This window comes from Hyalella azteca, unplaced genomic scaffold, assembly GCF_000764305.2.
Source record: "Hyalella azteca isolate HAZT.00-mixed unplaced genomic scaffold, Hazt_2.0.2 contig907, whole genome shotgun sequence".
Classification (NCBI taxonomy): domain Eukaryota; kingdom Metazoa; phylum Arthropoda; class Malacostraca; order Amphipoda; family Hyalellidae; genus Hyalella; species Hyalella azteca.
Window position 1 is genome coordinate 88060 of NW_025931241.1, and position 24532 is coordinate 112591.

At 39.3% G+C, this 24532-nt stretch overlaps 1 protein-coding gene across 2 annotated transcripts; it reads left to right on the top strand.

Annotated features, from left to right (window-relative positions):
• Positions 1-4162: 4162 nt before the first annotated feature.
• LOC108680028 (transcriptional regulator ovo) lies at positions 4163-24244 on the top strand. Of its 2 annotated transcripts, none has more exons than XM_018168789.2 (6): positions 4163-5140; positions 18154-19139; positions 19523-19666; positions 20116-20230; positions 20553-20732; positions 20959-24244. In XM_018168789.2, the coding sequence occupies exons 1-6, from the start codon at positions 4711-4713 to the stop codon at positions 21252-21254; spliced, it is 2151 nt and encodes a 716-aa protein (XP_018024278.1). In that variant the 5' UTR covers positions 4163-4710; the 3' UTR covers positions 21255-24244. The 2 variants fall into 2 exon arrangements, with proteins under 2 accessions (XP_018024278.1, XP_018024279.1); XM_018168790.2 differs by having other exon boundaries at positions 20601-20732.
• Positions 24245-24532: the final 288 nt, after the last annotated feature.

Sequence of the window (24532 nt, forward strand, 5' to 3'; positions counted from 1 at the left end):
TTTTAATTATGATTGAACGATGGATTTTATTTTGTTAATTATTTTCCCTAATTTGAAGATTGATTATAATTAGACATTATTAATCATTCATGAGCGTAATCAAGAAGTTTTCCATACCGTTCTATAATGTTCCTATATAGAAGTTGTGAGGCGTGAAAAATTGTGAGGCATGACGAGTTGTGAGGCGTGATATAAATGTATATATATATACCAGTCCGCTTAAATTTGTTTAACGAGGCTGAATATCTGACCGTTAATGACTGATGACTAACCTAAGCCGAGGAGCTCAGAATTAGCCGATCTTCATTAATGTTTTTTTTTGTTCATATGAAAAAATGGTGCACACCACGAACAGGAATTCAAATTTTACGTTGAGCTGCTGGTCAGACAATTTGTATTATATATAACGACTTTTATTCAAAATATTATTAAACAAGACATTGTTACTCAAAATCTGATTTGATTTTTAACTGTCATTTAAAACTGAAGTAAATATGCGATTGTTATTTAAAGAAGAATTTAGCTTGCATAAACCGGTGGAAACGTAACAGGATTTAATGGCGTACAGATAACGCTTGAAACAAACCGTTTGTTAACGACTGTTTCAAAAATAGTTTTTTGATATAAAATTCATTACGTTTTTCAATCTCATCTTTTCAACTTTGTAAAGGATTTCATGGGATTTAGTTCAATGATGATATCAGAAAACTTTAATGATTTACATCTTGTCAATTTTTCAAATGTCTTATTCCGGTAACGTCGTTTTCAAAGATGTATACAGCGTTAATAATGACGCAGATTTATTATTGTAGCGGTCGTAAAATATGGTAGTTTGACGCAAATTCTTTGGCTATGGAAGGACCAAGTCTGATTTATTTGTTTATTGTTTGGATGTCCGCATGTCGGCGCCTCAATATAATTAATGGTGCATGATTAGAGCGGTATTTGTGTGGCTGTATATTGTGATCTGATTTGTAATGGTTGCACTCACCATACAGAAATGTCCGGATCAGAACTGCGGCCACTTTCCCATGTGATGTCATCACTTTACATCATCCTTATTCCGGTGCCATGTGGTATCATCACTTTACATCATCCTTATTCCGGTGCCATGTGGTATCATCACTTTACATCATCCTTATTCCGGTGCCATGTGAAAATTGTAGTTTGAAAATATCTGCAACGTTCCGTTTCATGTAAAATTCATGGAAACATCCGTTTTATTGTTGCTTTGCAATTTGAGTCTGAATTGCCTGAATCCCAATTAAAATTTGAATTGATGATACAACATGCATAATAAATATATGTATTTTCACTGGAGTATGACGATACTCCAGTGAGAATGTATATATTCATTATGCATGTAGTTTATTGATTTTTTCAGATATATGAATATAAGTCGTAGCTTTTTCTATTCCAATAAGAATACTACTAGCTTTACATTTTTATTACCATTAACGTTCGACGGCCGCTACTATTTACGATGCGTTAGTTACCGTTCTAAAGTCTCGGGCGCAAAACCGTTTGCTTCGGCCAAACTGTTTACTGCCAGAGGCCGGAACTTCGTCTCACTGATCCGTTTTTGCATCAATAAATTATCAACAGCAACAAAGATTTTTTGCCTTTAATATTTATCTCTAGAAATTGAATTTCAGATAAGAAATTGAAGATACACAGGGAATTGCAGTAGCTTTTGATGTTTTTTTATTCAGTTTCCCGTATAAGTGTCACGAATATTCCCTATTTTAGGGATATTTAGGATATTAGGTTGTATCTTCAATTGATTAAATAATTTCCATATATATTTCTATATTTTTATGAATTTTTATATCTGAGTGACTTTTTGATTATAAGTTTTGTTGGCTCTAATTTAATTCAAATTTTCGAAGAATAAAAAATCTGCAGAAATACAACTTAATCTTATGTAAATATAATGAACATACTTGAAATGAAAGAAATACTTGGATGGCCGTTGTATAAACGTAAAATGAATGTCAATTTTCGCTCACTAAGGAAGTCATTCTTATTCTAAAAAACTTTCATTAAATTTAGAATATATATTTATCCATATTATATTGACCGAAGAATCTACCAGATAAAAGGTAATCTGTGTTAATCATGAATATAAATATTACTTAGAAACTTTTCAGGCTTTATTGCAATCAAAATTTAGAAAATTTATTTCACTCCGTATCTGTGATTTTTCAAGGGCATCCAGAGTATACAAATCACTTTTTTAATACCTAGCCAACTAATTAAGAGATACGATTTTTTCAACCTTTAAATTCAACAGTTGATTTCATTGACGCAGTGTGAATTATTTGACCATTAAAAGAAAATAATAATGTAGATAATATGGATAATAATATAATGACTATTGATACAAGTTAGTCTCTATAAGCATCAAATAACTCGATCACTAAGTATAAATATTTCAACATTGAATTTTAATAAAAAATTATAAAATTGAAATATAAAATTTCACGTGCGAACTTTGATCCGATGCGTTGTATAATAAATCTCTTCGTAACGCCCTCATGGTTCTTACTTAACCCATTTCCTCCATATAATAAATTTCGTATCCTAAACTGTTACATCCTTCATATATCCTGTGGGTAATTCAAGGCCCAATCACAGCCCCACACGGGACTGCAGCCTATCCCCTCTCTCCCTCTCTCTTTTCCCCACTCCGAAACTTTCAGTTTTTCAGGGGCGCTAAAAACCCATTTCTAATGCCTTCATTTCTAATGGTGCCATTTCGATTAGCTTCGGATCTCGCAATAACTCCTCCCCCTTTTGATTTTATATGTTAATGGTGCCCCAGTAATATATATAATGTAAATGCAAAATGAATGTATGTAAATAATGTAAATAAAAATTAAAAAATTATGTATAATGTAAATACAAAACAAACGTGTATATGTAATGTATAAACGTTAATATGATGTAAATGCAATTTAAAATTGTGGTCTGACTGTAAGATAATGATGTGATAATGTGTAGAGGCGTAGACGTAATGTAAATCGAATTTAATATAAATGCTTAAATGGTATTTAAATTAAATCTAATGTTAAGTCGTTAATGCAATTACACACTTTTTATTATTGCCAATTTTAAAGTTACATTCGTGCAAGAACATTTCAAGATTCTGCAATAGCCTTATTCGTTGAACTAAGGTACAAAAATTATAATAAAAAATTTTTTAATATTTTTCAAATTATTTGATCAACATTTTAGCATTTCAGTGAATTATTCCATTATAATCAACTAAAGTTTGATTTATTTTTGCAAAACAATTGCTGTCGCTCTATTACGTAAGCATTGTTAATAATAAATTTTGTCCTCCCAATTTTAAAAATTTATATATTAGATTTTCAGGGATTCTTTTCTTTTTTGACAGTAAATTTCATTCCAAATCGAATTATGATTTCTAAATGTTCTTGATTTGGCTATTTTGAGAAATTTTCCGCACCGGCTTTCCTGTTTCCTATGTTATGTAACGAGGCTTGTAGAGATATTTTTGAATAATATATATAAGACTATATTTTTAACAATATTGTATTATAATCATTAAGTTGGTGCGTGACAATGTATCCTGGTAACACAATTAGAACGCGAGGATATTTTAACGTGGAATAGAAATTGTTTAGAACTCAATTGGGTTAATTTGAGTTGATATCTTGAATGTCATTAGATAATAAAGTAAGCATTGAATATAAAAGGCAGAAAGCTTCTGTTTTTCAACTTAATTTACCTTCAATGGTGTATGCTTCCTAGTGAGGTCATTCATCATGCATACACATATGAGTGTTTGCGAAAGTGACATCATGTTTGACTGTGTAATGTATTATACATCCTGCGCATTGAAAACAACACATGTTATGTATTCCACTACCGGTCTGATTATGCAAATTATGATGAAGGAAATACAAGGACAATAGCTTTATGTTTGGTACATTTTATTTTTGTGGCATGCAAACCAATACTAAGTTTGGTCTGTCAGCTATGTCTATGTTAACAGAGGGCGGACGTTTGAATAGGAGGAGCTTTGTGGAAGCAGAAGTACTGCCGTGTAATCCACCCTCCCCACCACTCCCACACCCCCACCACCTGTAGTGTTGTAGGTGTACTTACTGACGTAGGTGTATGCCACTTTCACTGACTATCGTCATAACGAAGCAAGACTCCGCGGTGAGCGGACCAGTCAGTGTCTCGTGGGTTGCCATCGCGTGGACATTGTGGTGCCTCGCTGTGCTCTCGAACTTTACGACTCGCGCCGAGTACTGCTGCCAACTGTGATAGGCAGTACCAGACATCTCGATTTATTTGGTCAACGACTTCGAGTGTGTATTAAGTCTTACCAATAATAAATGGTTATAATTACCTCGCTGTATTAAACGACTTCGAGTGATATTTATTCCCATCAACCTAATTCACCGCGACGGGTAATAGACTTTTTATCTACGAACGATCGAACTAACGACTCTTATAACGATTATTTATGAAGTGATTATGAGTGCAGAGAAAAGACAGTGGATTAGATAATATTTTATTTAGAAAATACCGGTGTTTGGTACGTCGCAGTTGTGATTCTGGTGATAAGACAGCACCGTCAACCATTATATAAACTTTTTTACATTCCAATTCACGTGTTCCAGTTTTAGTTTATTTTCTATTTCTCTTCAAGTGGCGTAGAAAACAGTACCAAAAATGCCGAAAATTTATGCATTGAAGAAGCACTTGCTTCTTCAACACAAAGAAGATGAGGCGAAAATCAGCAAAAATTTCGAGTTGTCGAGTCACCAAAACTCGAGCAGACAAGTCGACAGGCCCTCGGATTTCTACCACTTGCACTCCTACTCGAGTTCGAGTGAGAGGAATGGTTTGGGCTCGAACCCTGCCAACTACCGTCCTGAGATCATGACTTTGAATATCTCGAGAAACAGCAGCAGCAGCAGTGACAGCACTGGATATATTTCCAGCAATCCTGGTAGTCCTGACAGACCATCCTGTGACTACGGAATAAGGTCTGCACATCTGGATCTCAGCAGACCCAGACCCCGGAGCAGCCCTGAAGCAGACATGGATTGTCAGGACAGCGATTACGACCAGCCGCTCGCACTGACCGTCCGCACCAAACGTGAGTTATCAATTAATTCTTTCGTTATTATTAATGTTGAAATAATTATATTTGTATTAATTTACAGTCAAAAAAGCATGCTACAGTTGTATGTATGAAATCGATGCTAATTGGTTTTCTTTTAACAGTCATATATAACATGAGAGCAATATGCTATTTAAAAAAAATGTGCACAGTAAGTTTGCAGAACATTTTTCTTTTGTTATCGAATTAGTCCAATTTAGATAATTTACTATAATATATACCGAGCATAAACTGTCTGAACTTCCGACATGTTTCCAAGCAGTACAATTGGGCGGTCTTGCCCGCTTAAAGTAAGATAACAATTAGGTTGTTAGGCATACTCGTTAACATTTTTTATTTTACGTGTAGCATTCTTCGGCGATGTTTTGAAAGATACTCGTTAGATCAATTAAACCGTAAGACTCACCGCAATCTTATCTTGAGCTTAAGTTAAACATTTAACCATTTTATACGAACATTTAACCATTTTATATGAACATTTAATCATTTTATATGAAATTCCAGTCGTACTCCAGTCTCAAAAATTGCAACACAAAAAGCGCTCGCCCGGCACTTAACAACAAATAAAATTGACTTGATCTGCTTGTGCACTAAATTGCCATCGAAAAATTACGTTTTTGATCACGGTTAGCAAATTCAGCCAAATTGTCATTCACTATTTCGAAGCTGAATGCGTTTTTTTTTCCATTGCATCACATTCGGCTTGCATAAATACGATTTAATTTTTAGAAATTTGGTTGTAACTTAGTCGGAAACTATCAACATTAGTTGCATGTTGAACGTCACAAGTTAGTAAGGTTCAACAAGTTCGTTAGTAACTAAACAGACTCAAGTTCGAAGAATACCTTTGCCACAAAAACTAACTGCGATAAGGACGTGAATATTGGTAAAACGAAGAGGGCAAGAGTGGGAGACGATGATGTTACCCGTAAGAACACGAGGGAATTACCCCAAAAAATAACGAGATGGAGCTACCCCATGGAAAGTCGACGGATTTACCCCTAGAAAAGTCGAGACGGATTTATCTCTAGAAAACACGATGGACTTAACCCCAGAAAAGACGGATATACCACAAAAAGACTATGGAGTTACTTCAATGAAGACAATGTAGCTACCCCAAAATATACCATAAATTTACCCCGAAAAAGACGATGAAGTTACCCCAAAGAAGACGATAAATTTACTCCGAAAAATACGATAAAGTTACCCCAAAATAGACGATAAATTTACACCGAAAAGACGGTGTAGTTACCCCAAAATAGAAGATAAATTTACCCCAAAAAGACGACGAAGTTACCCCAAAATTGACGATAAATTTACCTCGAAAAAGACGATGGAGTTACCCCAAAGAAGGTAACAGGTGCGAGATTGGTGCATGGGGGAACGAGTGTGGAGAAATCGATCAAGGTTCCAGAGGAGGAAGGAACTAGTAGAGGTTACACGCTGATCGTACTTCCTGAGTGCCGTTCGCCTCCACGCATAAATGTCACAAGAGTTAAGATCCAACGCACACTTCGCGGCAACCTTGGGCTGCGTGGCCGAGTTTTTGTTGTGTGCAGTGAACACGCACGTGCGTGTTGCTCCTAGACACGTACGTGCGTGTTGCTCCTAGACACGCACGTGCGTGTTGCTCCTAGACACGTACGTGCGTGTTGCTCCTAGACACGCACGTGCGTGTTGCTCATAACACAAAAGGAAAGAATTTTCATCATCTTTTCAATTCGTTCTTGTTATTTGAAGCAATTCTTCCTTCATTGGGAGATGACTGCTGTTCGAGATTGTTTTCCACTAAAATAACCTCCTAATTTTCTCCATTCAATCGCGCTGTCGATTGACAGCAATGTCGTCAGCAATCATTAGTCTTAGGTAGTGTGAGATTCAGGCCGTATATCCTCGTACAATATTCAGGCAAGGTAATCAGGCAAGCAATTCAGGCAAGGTATTCAGGCCATACACTAAGGTAGGCGATTTAGGTAAGAAATTCAGGTAAGAGATTCAGGCAAGCGTTTCAGGCAAGAGCTTCAGAGGCAATGACCCTGACCTCGTCTGGGCTGCACAGGCAAGCGTTTCAGGCAAGAGCTTCAGAGGCAATGACCCTGACCTCGTCTGGGCTGCACACCGAGGAAGTGACACTTGCCTATACCGGAGCTCCGCTGCTCTGCCATGCGCACAGCTTTGCTAGACGCGCAATCATTCTGCTCGACTCGCAATCATTCAGCTCGAATCGTAGTCTTTCAGCTCGACTCGCAGTCTTTCTGCTCGACTTGCAGTCTTTCTGCTCGACTTGCAGTCTTTCTGCTCGACTCGCACTCTTTCTGCTCGACTCGCACTCTTTCTGCTCGACTCGCAGTCTTTCTTCTCGACTCGCAGTCTTTCTGCTCGACTCGCAGTCTTTCTGTTTGACTCGCAGTCTTTCTGCTCGACTCGCAGTCTTTCTGCTCGACTCGCAGTCTTTCTTCTCGACTCGCAGTCTTTCTGCTCGACTCGCAGTCTTTCTGTTTGACTCGCAGTCTTTCTGCTCGACTCGCAGTCTTTCTGCTCGATTCGCAATCATTCTGCTCAACATACAATAGCAATCCATGTGCTCAAAGTTGCTGGACTCTCATAGTTTGGTTGCACGGTATTGAGCAGTGATTTCAAGTCTGAAGTTTGAGTGTCAGACTCCATGGCCTGTCACAATTGACTTGCAGTTCGTAATTTAACACTAATGATCAATTGAATATCGACCGAAGTAGTAGTAATCGTAATGAACATTAATAACGCAATGGGTGAACATGGGGAAAATGAACATAATGCATTGAATGAATTTACTGGAATAAAGTTCAAGGAATGTCGTATGATAACCAATGTACAACTTAATGATTATATTAAAAATAGTGGTAAATCTCAGTTATGGCAGTTAAAAATTGTAATTGAACGCAATTGACGTAATTTATAACTCGGTGATATAACTTATAATCGCCCTAACGCAGATGCGTGGTACGTCGTTGACCTCATTCCGACAACAGCATAGAGCAGATGTACAGCAGCTGTATTGTGTATAGCAGTAGATGGATAGTATATAGCAGTAGATGGATAGTGTATAGCAGTAGATGGATAGTGTATAGCAGTAGCTGTATAGTGTATAGCAGTAGCTATATAAGAAGCCAAATGCACCAGTAATTTTCATGAAACAGGGTCTCATTGAGTAGCTGTATGGCAACAGCAATCTCACAACAGCTGTATGGCAACAGCAATCTCACAACAGCTGTATGGCAACAGCAATCTCACAACAGCTGTATGGCAACAGCTGTATGGCAACTGCTGCACGGCAACAGCTGCATGGCAACAGCTGTATGACAACAGCTGTATGGGAACAGCTGCACGGCAACAGCTGCATGGCAACAGCTGTATGGCAACAGCTGTATGGCAATAGCTGTATGACTACAGCTGTATGACTACAGCTGTATGACTACAGCTGTATGACTACAGCTGTATGACTACAGCTGTAAGGCAACAGCTGTATGGCAACAGCTGTATGGCAATAGCTGTATGACTACAGCTGTATGGCAACAGCTTTATGGCAGCAGCTGGATGGCAGCAGCTGCATGGCAACAGCTGTATGGCAACAGCTGTATGACAAAAGCTGTATGGCAACAGCAATCTCACAACAGCTGTATGGCAGCTGCTGTATGACAACAGCTGTATGGCAACAGCTGTATGGCAACAACTGTATGGCAACAACTGTAAGGCAACAGCTGTATGGCAACAGCTGTTTTTCAGACACCAAACGTACATACACATACGAGTGCTAGCAACAGCTGCTACATCCTTGAACTGCTCGTAGCAATAGAAGGCCACGGCTGCTGTAACACGTCGGTCCCTCACACGTNGCAGTTCTGTAGAGCAGCATGCAGTTCTGTAGAGCAGCATGCAGTTCTGTAGAGCCTGTCTCTTATACACATCTAGATGTGTATAAGAGACAGATATTAAATTGTGGAGAGTACCTTTATTAACATATGATGATATGAGATATATTATTACAACAATTATTAATTGAGAATTTTTTAAAATAACAAAAAAATCTTTTGAACTGAAAGAAGAAATTTGAAAAATAATTCTGCAACATGCACGAGGAAAAACGATGACGAACGATAACTGTGACTTACGATGCTAACGACTTCGAAGCTTGCAGGACTTAAGCCGTAGATTTTAAATATACTATATAAGTCTACGGACTTTGTAACTCGGTTTCAGTGTTTTACTTGAGCCTCGTTGAAATCTCCCGGCATAGATGTTGTGCTTTTCATCGATATTTTTTATTTTAAGTTATTTTTATTAATTTATTAATTCTAATTTTCATTAAATAATGCATTTTAAAGCCTACATAACCTGCATTGCCAGTTGAGAAATATACAATAACCGTCAAAATCTCTGTACAACTTTTATTAAAATCCCGCGTTGATTCATTCTCATCGCCATGCCCCAGAACTCGTGACAGCAAGAAAGGCTTCATTAATAAATCTAAACGGACGCCTCCTAGCGGTACCTCTGAGGTCAAGCTTAATTGTCATTCTACGCAGCCTGCAGCACTTGGGTATAATTCTGCCGCAGGATTGCGTGCATTGCGTACAGATGTATGAAGTGATGTACGAAGTAACGTACGAAGGAATGTATGAAGTAATGTACGAAGTAATGTACGAAGTAATGTACGAAGTAATGTACGAAGTAACGTACGAATTAATGTACGAAGAAACGTACGCATTAATGTACAAAGTAACGTACGCATTAATGTACGAAGTAACGTACAAAATAGCGTACGAATTAATGTACGAAGTAACGTACGAAGAATTACGTTACGTTTTGCGAATAAAAGTATGAAAGAGCTTACGAAGTAACTTAGCTGCTCCTGAAAATTGCTAGCGTTTATTTTCTTTGAGAAAGATCGTTTACTCAACCCTGCGCCGGGCAAGAGTTAAGCAACCAATATGACAGGTTGCAATTCAGTCGTACAATAATTATAGTTGAGACACGACTGAAATTCGCTTAAATCGATGCCTTTGTTTATTATCACAGTGACGGCATTGACTAGTTTAAAGTTTGTTAGTAATAAACTATTTAACACTATACATAAATGAGTAGCTCTACGATCTTTTGCTATGCAGAAATTGCAATGATATAATCGATAATTTGCACGACGTGGCTGTCATTTTGCTCATTATATTCGTAAATAAATTCGGGTTTGAGCATCCATTTCTGCAGTTCTGTAAAACAGCATGCAGTTGTGTGAGCAGCATGCGGTTCTGTAGAGCAGCATGCAGTTCTGTAGAGCAGCATGCGGTTCTGTAGAGCAGCATGCAGTTCTGTAGAGCAGCATGCAGTTCTGTAGAACAGCATGCAGTTCTGTAGAGCAGCATGCAGTTCTGTAGAGCAGCATGCAGTTCTGCAGAGCAGCATGCAGTTCTGTAAGCAGTTACCTGTCTAGCCTGGGGCTGCAAATGACAGCTAACCTAACATGGCGATGGCATTTAGACGGCGACCGAGTAGGCATAGCCCCGGCATGTCGAAGTCAGGTCTATGCCTGCTGCCGTTCTAAGTATATGGTTTAATTTAACAACTGTCAAACTGCATTTTATTATTTACCCCATGTGAGAGCTTGATTCGATTTACCCCTTATCAGACTTTTTTTGACAATTAACCCACTCATTAATTAATTACCTAATAAATACATTGAATAATTATTATTATTAAAATTATTGTTATTATAATTGAGACTATTGTCCTAATTACCCAGTTAAGACAATTGTGGTGTTATCATTAAGACATCGATATCATTAAATATCGCTGCTGGCTCTCTACTTTTAATTGTGCAACTAGTTTATTAAAAACATAAAGAAAGAGGGTAAAGCTTCACTTGGAACGTATTACATCGAACGAGCACAGCCATCATTACTCACAAATATTTCCATAGTTAACATATCCTCTTTATCATCGTTGCCATCATGATTCATTCTTTATCATCATTGCAATTGTTCCTCTTATTTCGTTATTCTTTATTCTATTCATAGCACGATTATATTTGGATTAGAAAAAACGAACTAAAAAATTTACTGCATGCAAAAACAAAGGAAAATTAATTAATTTCCCAGCGAAGAATGAATGGCAACTAACGTCACTTGACCGCTATTTTTGGCCGTGATAAAATAGCCTTCGTAATGATAGGGGCAGCGCAATTCAAGGCCGGAGTTCATTTATTTTGTCCCGCGGGGATAAAACAAAGAATTTCCAGCGCTGAATTTCGGGATGCGGGATATTTGAATTACCGGAGTATTTGATGAACTGAACAGACAAACCAGGTATAAGAGGATTGCAACGGTTATTGAGGCGAGTGTAACGGGCACAACGGTCGTGCAACATACACAACGGTCGTGCAACATACACAACGGTCGTGCAACAGACACAACGGTCGTGCAACAGATACAACGGTCGTGCAACAGACACAACGGTCGTGCAACAGACACAACGGTCGTGTAACAGACACAACGGTCGTGTAACAGACACAACGGTCGTGTAACAGAAGCGCTGCTACAAATGCTGTTGGGTGACCGTGGCAAGAGGCTGTACGGCGGAGCGGACGTTAGACTGCGACGCCTGAAGTCAATGTACGACTTCAATGCCAGACTCGCGCTGCAGTTGTCTTCTGCTTACAGCGATACTTACGTACTAAACTGCACCTGGAGAACCTGCACCTGGAGAACCTGCACCTGCTCTTGGTCCTGTCGTGCACCTGACTTACCTGCACCTGCTACGCTGTTCCTGACATGTTCCCCGGCTGATATATCGATGATTTGTGGCTTGGCATGGATGATTTTGGGTGTTGTTCTTGCTGTTGCTTATCATGTTACTGTTATTCATGATAGTATCATTCATGATACGGTGCTACTGCAACCGAAAATGTTTTGTTGAAATAACACATTTAGTTGCTAATTGTTGATAGCATGTTAGTTGCATTGCGCTCTTCTCTATTTAGTTATATAGTTGATAATGATGATAGTTAATATAAGGACGATTATTTAACAATTTTCGCTGGCTTTTCCTTGTCATTACCACAAACGATAGAACAACAGTATCGAATATTTATTCTACTGTTAAACTGCACCAAATAATATCAGCAAAATTACCACCGATGATAAAAAAGATAATCGCAATACTTACACTCATCGCAATATTTTAATAAGCGTAATTAGTACTCAAGAGTTTCGCATATTCTATGTGCGCGGTTGTTCTAGAGTTGCGACTGCGGTTTTGAACGCTATAGTGCAACACAAATAGATAGCCGGATTAGACCGGTTGCTTGAGTAACTTGCAAACCACAAAGTTATTTTTTTATCAAGATAAATCGATCAAATTCCAGATCAAACTTATTTGAAGTTGTTTCTTGAATTTAAATTGGCCATCGCCAGCATACATATGTTGAAAATTTTTGCCGAAAACACTCGTACATATTGAACTTCACGCATGTTAAATGCTATCTAATGCAAAATAAATTGTTTAAGCCTTGCGTTGGATAACATTGAATTGATTAGGAATCCATGCCTTGCGGTTCGAAAACGAATATATTTTGGCGGAAATTTTTAAATTTCTCGGGTTTATCACTGAATCTGCGTCATCGTCTGAAGTCTCGTCCGTCACATTGCTGAGTGGAACTAAAAATTAGAAGTGAGCGGAACAACAATAGTCGGCGAGGATATATGTTTGAATGACCTAGTGAAAAATGATAATGATTTGGCTTGGTTAATAAGAGATGATTTTTCCTCAGCAGTTTTAGATGTAGAAAAGTTAACAGATATTAATTTCTATGCATTGTATTTCTATCTTCATTGAAGATAGACCGCAATCGTTGAAGCATCGCCAGGCTATTTCTTACTAACTATATAATTCCGTAACTATATCTAACTTAACTGACCCGATCACTAATTCAACTGCTTGAAATACAATCACTTGTTCAAGTAACACTTGAGGATATCATCCTCCAATTATTTATTATATGCGTTTATCTCTGTGGGATAAAAAACCTTCAGCCTTCAGCTTTATAGTAGCAGGTTCTTTTATCAGCTGTACATCAGCGGTAGACATATAGTTGCTGATGATTTATAGCAGATGTACGTCGGAAGCAACTTCATAGAAACCACCAGCTGAAATTTTATAGCCGCACATGTTGTTCAGCAGCTGCAGACAAGCCGCTGGTTGTAGTTACTAAAAAATATTACTCAGTACTCACTGCAGTGAGTGACGCATTTTCTCGTCGACGAAAACGTGAAGTCACAGACAGACGGACGGACGGACAGACGGACGGACGGACAGTCGTACGGACAGACAGACAGAAGGACATGACGAGCACAATAGGACATTTTTTCCATAAATGAGAGAATGCCCTAAAAATATTCTAAAATTGCAGATGTGCCAGCAGCTTTGCAGCAGCACTTTGCAGCGATGTACAGTTGTGCATTTCCGTGTGTTTTATGTTACGTCACGTATGAGGCATTTTGAAACACCACAGGAAACCGGCGTGTTTTGAGTCGCAGCTTGAGAACCAGCCATCAATTCAGAGACGTGACCGACGCGCTCACCTCGTGAATCCACCAACAGCTCGAAAATTCTTGCAAGTCACGGACAAGTTTAGCGTTCCGTGGGGAGATGGGGAGGGAACATCTAGAGTGGGGTTGAATGTTCGGTAGAGAGGGAAGCTCTAGAGTGGGGATTCTGAAGAGGAGTTGGGTAGAGTGGCCCACTCAAACGTGGTACCGGTAATTTCATAACGCTGACGGTTCTAGCTAGTTAATATTATTTAGTTTATCGTCCCATGTGAGCACTTATAAAGGGTATAGAGTGATGTTGTTACGTAACCCACTGGAAAGAGATGATGTTATAACACAGCCCACTCGTCTAGGGTGATATAACGCAGCCCACTCGTCTAGGGTGATATAACGCAGCCCACTCGTCTAGGGTGATATAACGCAGCCCACTCGTCTAGGGTGATGTTATAACGCAGCCCACTTGCGTTGGGCGATTTTGGCACACAGCCCGCTATAATACCTTGGTGCGATGGCTACATAAGCTCGTCTGTTATTTTACTGCAAGATTAAATAGTTAAATTTAACGGCAATATTTACCACGTGAGCAAATCAAGGTTCAGCGCAAGCATGGAGCTGGCAGAGCGGGCCGTTCATAAATAGCGCTCGTGATGTACGTGAATGCTATTTTTGAGCCCAAGGCTATCAGGATGCACAGTCCCTGAAACTTGTTTAAACTTGGTCTCGATTTTATTATTTCCTCACAGTACCGATTACTCGAGATCATAGTTCTTAAAACATAAGAAATTTGCGCGCTAAAGTTTGAAACCCGAGTGCTTTTCATAATTAATGAAATGTAATTAAAATGTATTAATTAATGTAAGCGATTTTCACTATTAATGTTCATTTTCGACGCATAGCGTTCATAATGGGAATTATTAATAGTCTGTCATTACGTGGGATAATCGTCAACACTCTCTAAATGTGCGTTATCGTTATAACTTGAAATTAAAAATTTGAAGACTCGTTATTTTTTGCAAACCTTCACTTCCCTTCAAAGTAAATAATCAAGACGTGCACGTTATTATTCACAACTTGCACTGATATCCGAACACGTAGCAACAATACTAACAAACGACGGCTTCACACAGGAAGATTTAATAGCTGCGGTCTAACCTTGAAAATAGACCGCGGCGTCACTCGATCGAAGTCCCAACAACGTACGCTCGACGCACCAACGATGCACGATTCGCCCTGAACTTGCGCCGTCTAGAAGGTCAGCACGTACGCTCCTTGGCGACCAAAGTAACCACTTCAAATGGGGTGGTTACGCATCCCTCCCCCCAACCCGGGTGGTTACGCATCCCTCCCCTCGACCAGGGTGGTTACGCATCCCTCCCCCAACCCGGGTGGTTACGCATCCCTCCCCCAACCAGGGTGGTTACGCACTACCCTCCCAAAACCAGGGTGGTTACGCATCCCTCCCCCAACCCGGGTGGTTACGCACCACCTCCCCCCAACCAGGGTGGTTACGCACTCCCTTCAACCAAGGTGATACCGCACCCCCTCCTTCAACCAAAGTGGTTAGGATTAACTTGGTTGGAGTTAGGTCAACCATTTGCAGGCTTGAGAACGTTTGATCGATATTTTCTCGATCGTTCGTAAATTGGTTGCTGGTTTATAACGGTACATTTATTAGTTTTTCATTTCAAATCAGACATTCATCATTACACCGCTGCTGAGTTACCACGCCGCTAGCGCTCCCATATGCTGCTGACTTCAAGTTTCCGCAGTTCCGGATGTGATTGGGCAAAATTTTTGCCAAGGTTCGACAGTGCAAAGCCTTGGTCGGGTTGTGGTGGGCAAAGGCAACTCAAGGCACAAAATAACTAACTGCCTGCCGGCCTGCTGAGCGTTTGTCCTTGGATTGCGTTAGGTAATGCGAAAGGCCACTAACCTCCGAAGTGGCAAGCTGTAGTGAACTACTACTCCGATTCTGCAATTCCAAAATGATCCGTAGTTTTCACTCCCTGAACCGAAATCTTCTCGAGCGTCCTATTTTAGATTTCACATTGTATCCAGCAATCTCGTACATCAATTACGTCAGTTGAAAACAACTTTGCTGACAAATTCTTAAAACGATTCTCGGATAATTTAGTTTTGATAACCATCACGAATCTTGATGACTCTCTAGTCCCTAAATAATGCAAGTAGAATCGCGTTCATAATAAGGATAAATGCCGTTTTAAAACCCAACCGAGTGATTCATGTCAAAATGCTGCTTTATGTGATACTTAATTTTCAACTGCATTTCAATTCGGTCGATGAAGCATGTTTGCACGAAAAAAAAGTATTCATTAATGGGAGTGCGAAATACCACATTGCTGAAATTTATTGATTAAAAAAATATATATGGCGATATGTATGTCCACCTGGTCATAGCGCTGCCTGAAATTAAAGGCCACAAATTTGTACAATAAATAAGCTACATACAAAAACCAAAAACAGTATTTTGATAGGCATCATAGATGTTCCGCTGGGCGCTAAAAGTTTGAGGAAAAAGATAACATGTTTTGTAGTTGCGTTGAGTTAGTTCACCCGAGGTGAGATTGTGACTAAAAGTAACCTTGATCTTCGCGACGATTGTCATCGCTCAATGCCAAGGTTAAAACAAAGAAGTCAATGATGGCTTCATTCTTTTCTCCAATTCAGTGGTAGTACAACACCTGTAGTGATTACTGCCGCACGTCGATATTACAGCAAGAAACATATGTCAATCATTTTATTCATTGAGGTTCGTTATAAGATATAAAGTTAGTGAAAAATGAAGCAATATGAAATATTTTTACTATGACGAACTAATTATTTTTTGATCATGTTTGCTATCAAATAAAATTTAAACATTTACCGGATGCTATCTATGCAGTTTCCCTAAGTTAGTGTCCATTAAAAATTTAATCCTGCATTTGACGGACAATTCCTTTACAAATTTTTTTGCCTTAAATCCTTCAACGCAAAATATTTGAAGTGTCACGAAGAGGTGCCAGATTCTCCTCATGGCGGTCGCGCAGTTTGATAATTTTTTTTCGACTCGGCGATGACGTGATTCAAGATCCGGAATGGCGGAGTCGTGCGAAAATAAAACTTAAACTGCAGAACCAAAACGCTTTGTAGGAACGAGTGAGGAGGATGTTGATGTTTGTAACCCTGATTTACGGTTCCGGAACCGATACAAATTTTCCAAAGATAAATCCCCAAAATCGAATTTATTCCTCTAATTAAAGGCTCGATGCGGCCCAGTTTGATCCCGGACATTTGATGGCACTTCGGGTATAACTTAACAAGATAAACGATATATATTTTTAATTATCTTGAAAGCCCTCGAGACAGGCGCATTTTATTGTTCTGAAATTCGTCGCCGGGACGTAAACCCAAAATGAAAAAGACTAAAGCTTTCTGTTAAAGTCGTGTCTTGTGAGACGTGAAAGGATGAACCTGAACCGGTGTTGTGACGGTTAGAACGGTTATTGTGGATGACGGTTGCAGTCACTGACCGTTGCTCTTCCTTCGTATGGCGGGAGGAAGTCCCCCGGTTCGTAACGGTGCTGCTGTTGCGTAGTTTTTCCGCCTTCACAAAATCTGATTACGGTTTTGTCGCTTACATTCATAAAGATTAGGTGCGCATAGCATTAAATGAAAGTTTACTCGAGAAATCTTCCTAAAATATATACGAATCCTAATTTTTGCGAACACTAAGTTGGTTTTCTAGAGTAAGATTTACGTGATAAGTTTATTATGTGATACAAGATTTATGCGCTGAACATGAAGGAAATCGTCTTTCAAATGCAGCAATTGTAAATCCAAATAACTGGAGTGCGCTTGTTATGATGCAAATTGCACTTCACCATTCTACCAACATACTCTCAATTTTCCCTCAACCATGATAACCAATCTGGTGGCTCGATACTGAACTCCGCATCACGAACTACAGAGACTTGACTTCGAAGTGAATAAATTCTTGACATAGTCGTTGTGAGCGTCACTGCACGAGCGGGTGGTTGAGCGCTTCTTTCTGGAAGCGAACACAAGGGATCGTTCAAGCCAAGGTGACCTTCGAAGGAGGTTTCTGAGTTAGCTGATTCTTAAGGTGTGGTTCGCCTTCGCTTGACTTTTTTCTCCATGTACAGAGCAGGTTTTTGCTTGCCTTTTAGGATTGACCGTTGAGTGTGAGCGGCCGGGCAGTCGGAAATGCTGCGCCTGGGAGACCGTTCGAAGTAGATTGCAAACAAATGCAGCGGTCTTGCTAAGTTCCTAAAGCTTACGGGTAGTAACATGAGCATTTCCTCTGGATATCTGTTGGATGGGGTGATAATGATTCAGCGGGATGTTTGGTATGCAAAAAATTTATACTAATGCAGGTTTTTTCATTCTTTACAGATGTGCAACGAGAACGATTCTGCCTCTCTCCGATCGCTTCCTTCCTGCCAAAGAGTAAACCTACACCACCTTTGGTTATTCCTCCGTTTGCCGGAGCGTTCTTGCCTATACAAGATCAACCTTTGGACTATCGGAGTGACTCTCGCAAAACACCGAAGAAATCTCGAGAATCTTCTCCAACAGCTGCAAAAACCTTCAGAACTTCATCACCTGACTTGACAAAGAAACCATCCACTGTCGGCCAGGAAGGACTATCGTCGATTATGAACACAGAATTTGAGTACCAGAACAATATCCCGTTTGACCTGAGCGTTCGAAGGTCGCGCTCCAGCAGCACTTCACCCAACAGCCTCCAGCCAAAACTGGCAAACATGTCCCTGCACGGGAGAACCCGCAACGATGGAGGTCAGGGACACTCCAACGGTTCGTCCAACAATCAGCATAACCTGGATGGAAGTTCGTCCTACTCACACTCTATGAGTGGAAGAGGATTTGCTGGAGGAAACCCGGGTAACGGAACCGGCGGCAGTGGAGGCGATGACTTGAATGGTAGTGGAGGATCTGATGGTAATGGAGGAGGATCCTATGCTCTGTCCCCTGTCAGTTTAGACGAAGAACCTATTCTCCCTCTAGTTCAACCATCCGTGCTACCGACACCCGAGAACTGCCGCTTTCTACCACCCAAAGTTCTGGACAAATCATTTGAGTTTCCCGCTCCAGAATTCCCACCGCCGACTTCTCTATCCAATGGCAACACAGACATTCTAATGACATCGAACAACTCCTACTATCAACATCTTCAACATCAGAGCACCCAACTTCAACACCAACCAAGTCCTCCCCAAACTCAGCTGATGTTGCAGCAGAATCAAGGATACTCCACGAACACCCCAAGTCCTCCTCTCGTTATGTCTCCTCCTGACCTCCTCAACCTCATGAGGTCTCCCCCCGACAGTCACTCCTTCGAGTCACTCAGCATGACCCAGGTTGGTGTAAAACATGATGAAAATTTAATGTATCAGCGTGTTGACCAGCGGGGGCTGAAATTATCACGCATTGCCCTGATAGAATAAAAATACAGATTGAACTAATTCCCGGCTTTGGTTTACATGAAGCGTTAAAAGCCTCCCGAATAATTCAACTTTAATTCGTAATTTTGAATATGTTATGACGCGCATGGACAGAAACAAGCTCTTCACGACGTTCCATGTTCAATTCCAATTTCCCGTTCGACGCAACTATTGTCATTATAGTAGACACTCGGTCAACACTTTTTAGCCACATGTAGTCAGTCAATTGTATTTCACATTAACTCAGTCAATACTTTCCAGTTAAGTCAATATTCAGTCAACACTTTTTCCTGCTCCAGGTGCCGCTGGTGTCGTCAACGGACGTCCACGGTGGCAACTGGGACAGAATGTCAGCCGTGTCACCATCATACTCGTATGGCAACAGCGCCAGCCCGGCACCGTCCCTGGATGCGTCACCTCCCATGAATATTGCAGAAATGCAGGTAAACATTCCACTCGAATGTAACTTTGAGAGATAGCAAATTGTTAATTTAATAATACTCATAAGTTGTCGGCCAATCTGTAAGCGGCGGGGATCTCAGCTCATATATAGTAGTATTACAATACAATAAAAATTTAATTTGGTGGTGTCAGCTACTGATTAGATCGTGTTGCTGATTATTAACTACCTGACCATCTTGGCGATTTTGGCCAGAATTTTCACATCTAGCTGCAGTTTCCAACCCCCAACACTCTGCTCCAATCTTGGTGAACTTAACTATTTGACCCCTACCCCGAGCATAAATTATCACACATGTATCTCAATTAATATAAGTACACGAGATTATCGCTAGTAATAATAATGATAAGATTGTAGTTATGATAGATATTGCAATAATACCAATAGTATATATCAAGACTTTAATACTAACTCAGTCTCTAATTTCCCCAGCAACGCCTAGGTCTCCCTGAGAACGTGCAGCTTGAGTTCGTTAACGGCGGTCACGGCATCAAGAACCCACTCGCGGCCAACCTCGACTTGCCTGCCAACGACGCCAAGCTATCGGGTATGTTTTAAATAACTATTATTACTGGTATTTCTGTACAACATATAATAATGAGGGATAATACGAGATTCTTTTTTTGTTTAATTTAATGCCTTTATTCCAACATTTATTTCAAATATTGACCATAACTTGACGCTCTAGTAAATTCGAGAAGATCTAATGGGTTCTGTTAGAGTTCTTTGCGAGCAACTGTTTTTACTGAAAACTTAAGCTACTATTGTCCAAGAACAAAATACACTCCTGTTTCTGTTGATTACGTTGAAGATTTTGCACATAAATTATTGCTTTTTATCTCGATATACAATATTTTTAATATTTTTAGCTGCGGACGAAGAGAGTGGGAAATTGATCTGCCGAATTTGTTCAAAAGTGTTCACCCTGCAACGACTGCTGAACCGACACATGAAATGCCACTCGGACCTCAAGAGATATTTGTGCTGCTTCTGTGGCAAGGGTTTCAACGACACATTTGACCTCAAACGCCACACACGCACGCATACAGGTTCGTAATCCTAACATGTTTCCTTTGCTTCGTAGTCCTCTGCTTGTGGACAGACGGTCATGATAATAATGGAATCCTTAAGGATGTTTGCAGCCTCTACCACCTCCTGAGATTTCGCTTTCAAACAAATTTCTGATTCTTATTCGAGCTAAATAACTGTACCTGAATTATTAACTAAAGCCATGATAGTAATTACGTAATCACAAGGGCTGTTTTTTACTTCCAGGCGTGCGTCCTTACAAGTGCAACCTGTGCGAGAAGTCGTTCACGCAGCGATGTTCTCTGGAGAGCCACTGCCTCAAAGTTCACGGGGTGCAACACAACTATGCATACAAAGAACGTAGGTCTAAAATGTACGTATGCGAGGAATGCGGACACACTACCGGCGAGCCTGAGAGCCATTATGTCCACCTCAAGGAACTACATCCTTACAGCCCGTGTCTGCTCAAGTTCTACGACAAACGTCACTTCAAGTTCCAAAATCAGAACTTCACAAACATGCTTCTCATGAGTCAAAACTAATTTATTGTTTCCAGGATATGTGCATATTTAAAGCTCTTGTTATCGAGTAATTTGTTATTATAATATTGTTGTTATTATTCGACGGTAAGCATTTTTTTCGACTGTGGAGTTAGACTCGGTGACGAAACATGATTAATGATGGTAATGAAGGTTAGTAGTAGTGAGGGTAATGAGCAAGATGGCTCAGGAGACCTATGAGGAAGGTGGTGCTTAAAAGCGATGGGTTGCATGTAGTGTCAGAGACCGGATTATTGATCCCTTTCTACCTGATGATTTCTGGAAATTAAGCGAATGATGTTGTACATAACGACGGATGATACGGAAGCATCGAGTACAAAAGCCACCCACAACGATGCCTTGTTTGCGACAAGCACTGGACGGCAGCTTATGTATTGGTCAGGGTCTGTCGTCAGTCAATGATCGTGATGAACAACTGATTTTTTTTAAATAACCTCTGATGATTATAAACAACAGCGAACGTACAAGTTTGAACGTGCGTTTGCAACGTACAAGTTTACATCTTATTAAGCAACGAATATGAGAAGTGCAAATATACTATCGATACTCCTTTCTGGGAATTATAATATGTTGACGTTCTCCCACAAGAAAAATTGTCTAAGTAATATCTATTCTTTATCATTGCATGCTGAACAGTCATCTTCGAAATCTATCATTACTTTCAAAACATAATTAGCACATAGAATGTCTAACCCTTTGTCATGTTTAAGGGAATAATTTCTATTTAGTTCGGCTCGAATGAATTGCTGATTTTCAGTTTACTCTGTTCTCGGCCCTGTTTGTTTGACGTGCATTCAACTTCATTGACGATGACTGCTTCAATCACAAGTGTATTTTAGATTATTTATAACATGGCCCCGGTTTTAATGTGTAGTTATTTTTGCAGCTTTTTATTCAGGATCATATGCATAATTGTACGGTTTTAAATTATGGTGTAAGCAATTTCTTCAAGTGTTTACGTTTAAATTTGATAACGAAAAGTGTCTAAAGAAGCGAGCTTCAGTTCGACACAGTGATTGTAGAGATAAATGACAAAGTGTTTAGTTATTTAAGTCGCACCTGAAAGAATACGGATCTCTCAGATATTTCTTGGGCATTATTATTATGATTAAGGATTCATTAAATCTACAACGGTGCTGAAATGGATAATGGTAAACTAAATAGGTGTTGAAAGGGGAGATTTTCGCCCTCCACCAGTTCAAAACTTCAAACTTATATGTCCATATCTATCCCACTTACCTACTTCGCTATGCTCTCCTTGAAACTACTTGAATCCCATCACACAAAATAACTACGTCTTTTAGAGTATTTGAGTCTGAATCACTCGTCTTTTAGGGCACAGAATTTTTAGATATTTTTTTTATGTTCCGCATGTCATTCATCAATATATGAAGTTTATCTGCACAAATACTGACCTCAAGTATGCTCCATTTCCAGCAAGATATATGATATGTATATAATGCTTTGTATCTCGATTCTGGCAGGATACCAGTGAATTAATAAGTATGATATTTATCATTGATATTTCTCTGCATTCTCGATTGTTCATGCGATAGACGAAACGTCAAATAATAGCTGTACAATTCACACACTAAATGTCCTGGAATTTATGGTCTTTTTAAAAAATACACTTTCTTTAACTCGTTGGTCGTCATTGGGACGGATAAAGCTCCCTGGACCAGTCTGAAGATCGCGTTTAATTAAGTTAAATCTCGTTGTTACAATTATTTGCTGCGCATCGTGAAGATGCCTCATTGTTCCATAGGATACAAACGTACATCTTCTGAGCATAGCACAGGGACTTGTGGTTATAGCATCGCCCCCCTTCTATGGTATCTCTGTGGTGCGGCTCGCACCCGTATCTTTGCTGTCCGTTCCTGCGAGGTTGTCAGTTTTGTGGTACGGCTCGTACCCGTATCCTTGCTGGAGAGCGTCAAAACTAAAAGATTTGTCGATTAGAAAGTTACATAACCTTACCTTTTATTATCATAGGGGCTATAATGTCACCAGCAAAGAGTTTATATTGTTTGTCCGACTTATTTACTCACTTTGCTATTGCCTACCTAAAAGAACTGCGAAGAACTGGTTAAGCAAAATGCAAAACGGAAGTTTGAGCAGCAAGGTAAATTTAATTTAAATATTTCATAGTATTAGTTCAATACTGAACAAAATTTGATATTAATCGAGGTGATTTTTATATTAATTAATGTTGCGACGTAGGATTGTGGAGGCGTGCGCAAATATTGATGAACTGATGAACGAGTAACGCTTGACCAAATTATCCTTTGATGATTTGCGTAACATTTTTTTGCATTCCATACGTTACCTTTTCAAAGTATTCCATAGTTTAAAGTCAGCTTTCGGCATTATTCTACATCGTTTCAAAACCTAAAAACTTCCGCGGAAAGAAATCCTCTCATAAATTAGCCCAGAATAATAGCAACAATTGCGGCAAAATAAAATATTATACCGCGTCCCTTACAAAAATTATAGTATGCACCTTCTAACGCATGTTTTTTTTCAACTTAATTTCATTTAGAATAAAATTCGAAATTCCTGAAAGATTTATGAAAATTTGGTCTAGAAACCTAATGACATCGATTCATATGTCCTATTTTTCTTTATAAAACGGAATAGGAAATAAAGTAAAGAAAAATATACCTCATTTTAAACGATGAGGAACATAAAATGCTCGATCCGAACTTGTGAACATTGAAACATGGAAATAAATCTTGTATCCGACGTGTCTATCAGTGTCCTCAACCAGCCATTGTAATATGAAAATGTTAATGTAATGAACCAATTAATATAGGTTTTGCAGGATATGCCACTCTGATAATCCCACGCAATAAGATCGCGCTAGGAAAGTTTGTAAAAACAAAAGTGCTTTCAAAAATTCAAGAATGTCCGCCCCCTTCTCCACTATGTCATTTTGTAAATATTTTCAATAAAATATAAGTGTTGTTAATAAACTGCGTCTTAATCACCCTCCTAAAAAGCAACGTCAAGCTTCGTTGTTTCGGTAACGGATGACGGTAACTCGTATGTAATAATGTAAGTAATATAACCAACGGCTAGTGACGTGACCTAAATATACTTAACTAATTCCTGTATATGACATCATATATATAATATTGCTACTCAAACACTAAATTCGGTTAAGAATTTGCGTATCGCTTCCATACAGTTACATGCTCTTCAGGTTATAAGTGATATCAAAACTAATATTTACCTCACAGAAATTATAAAGCACGGAGCAT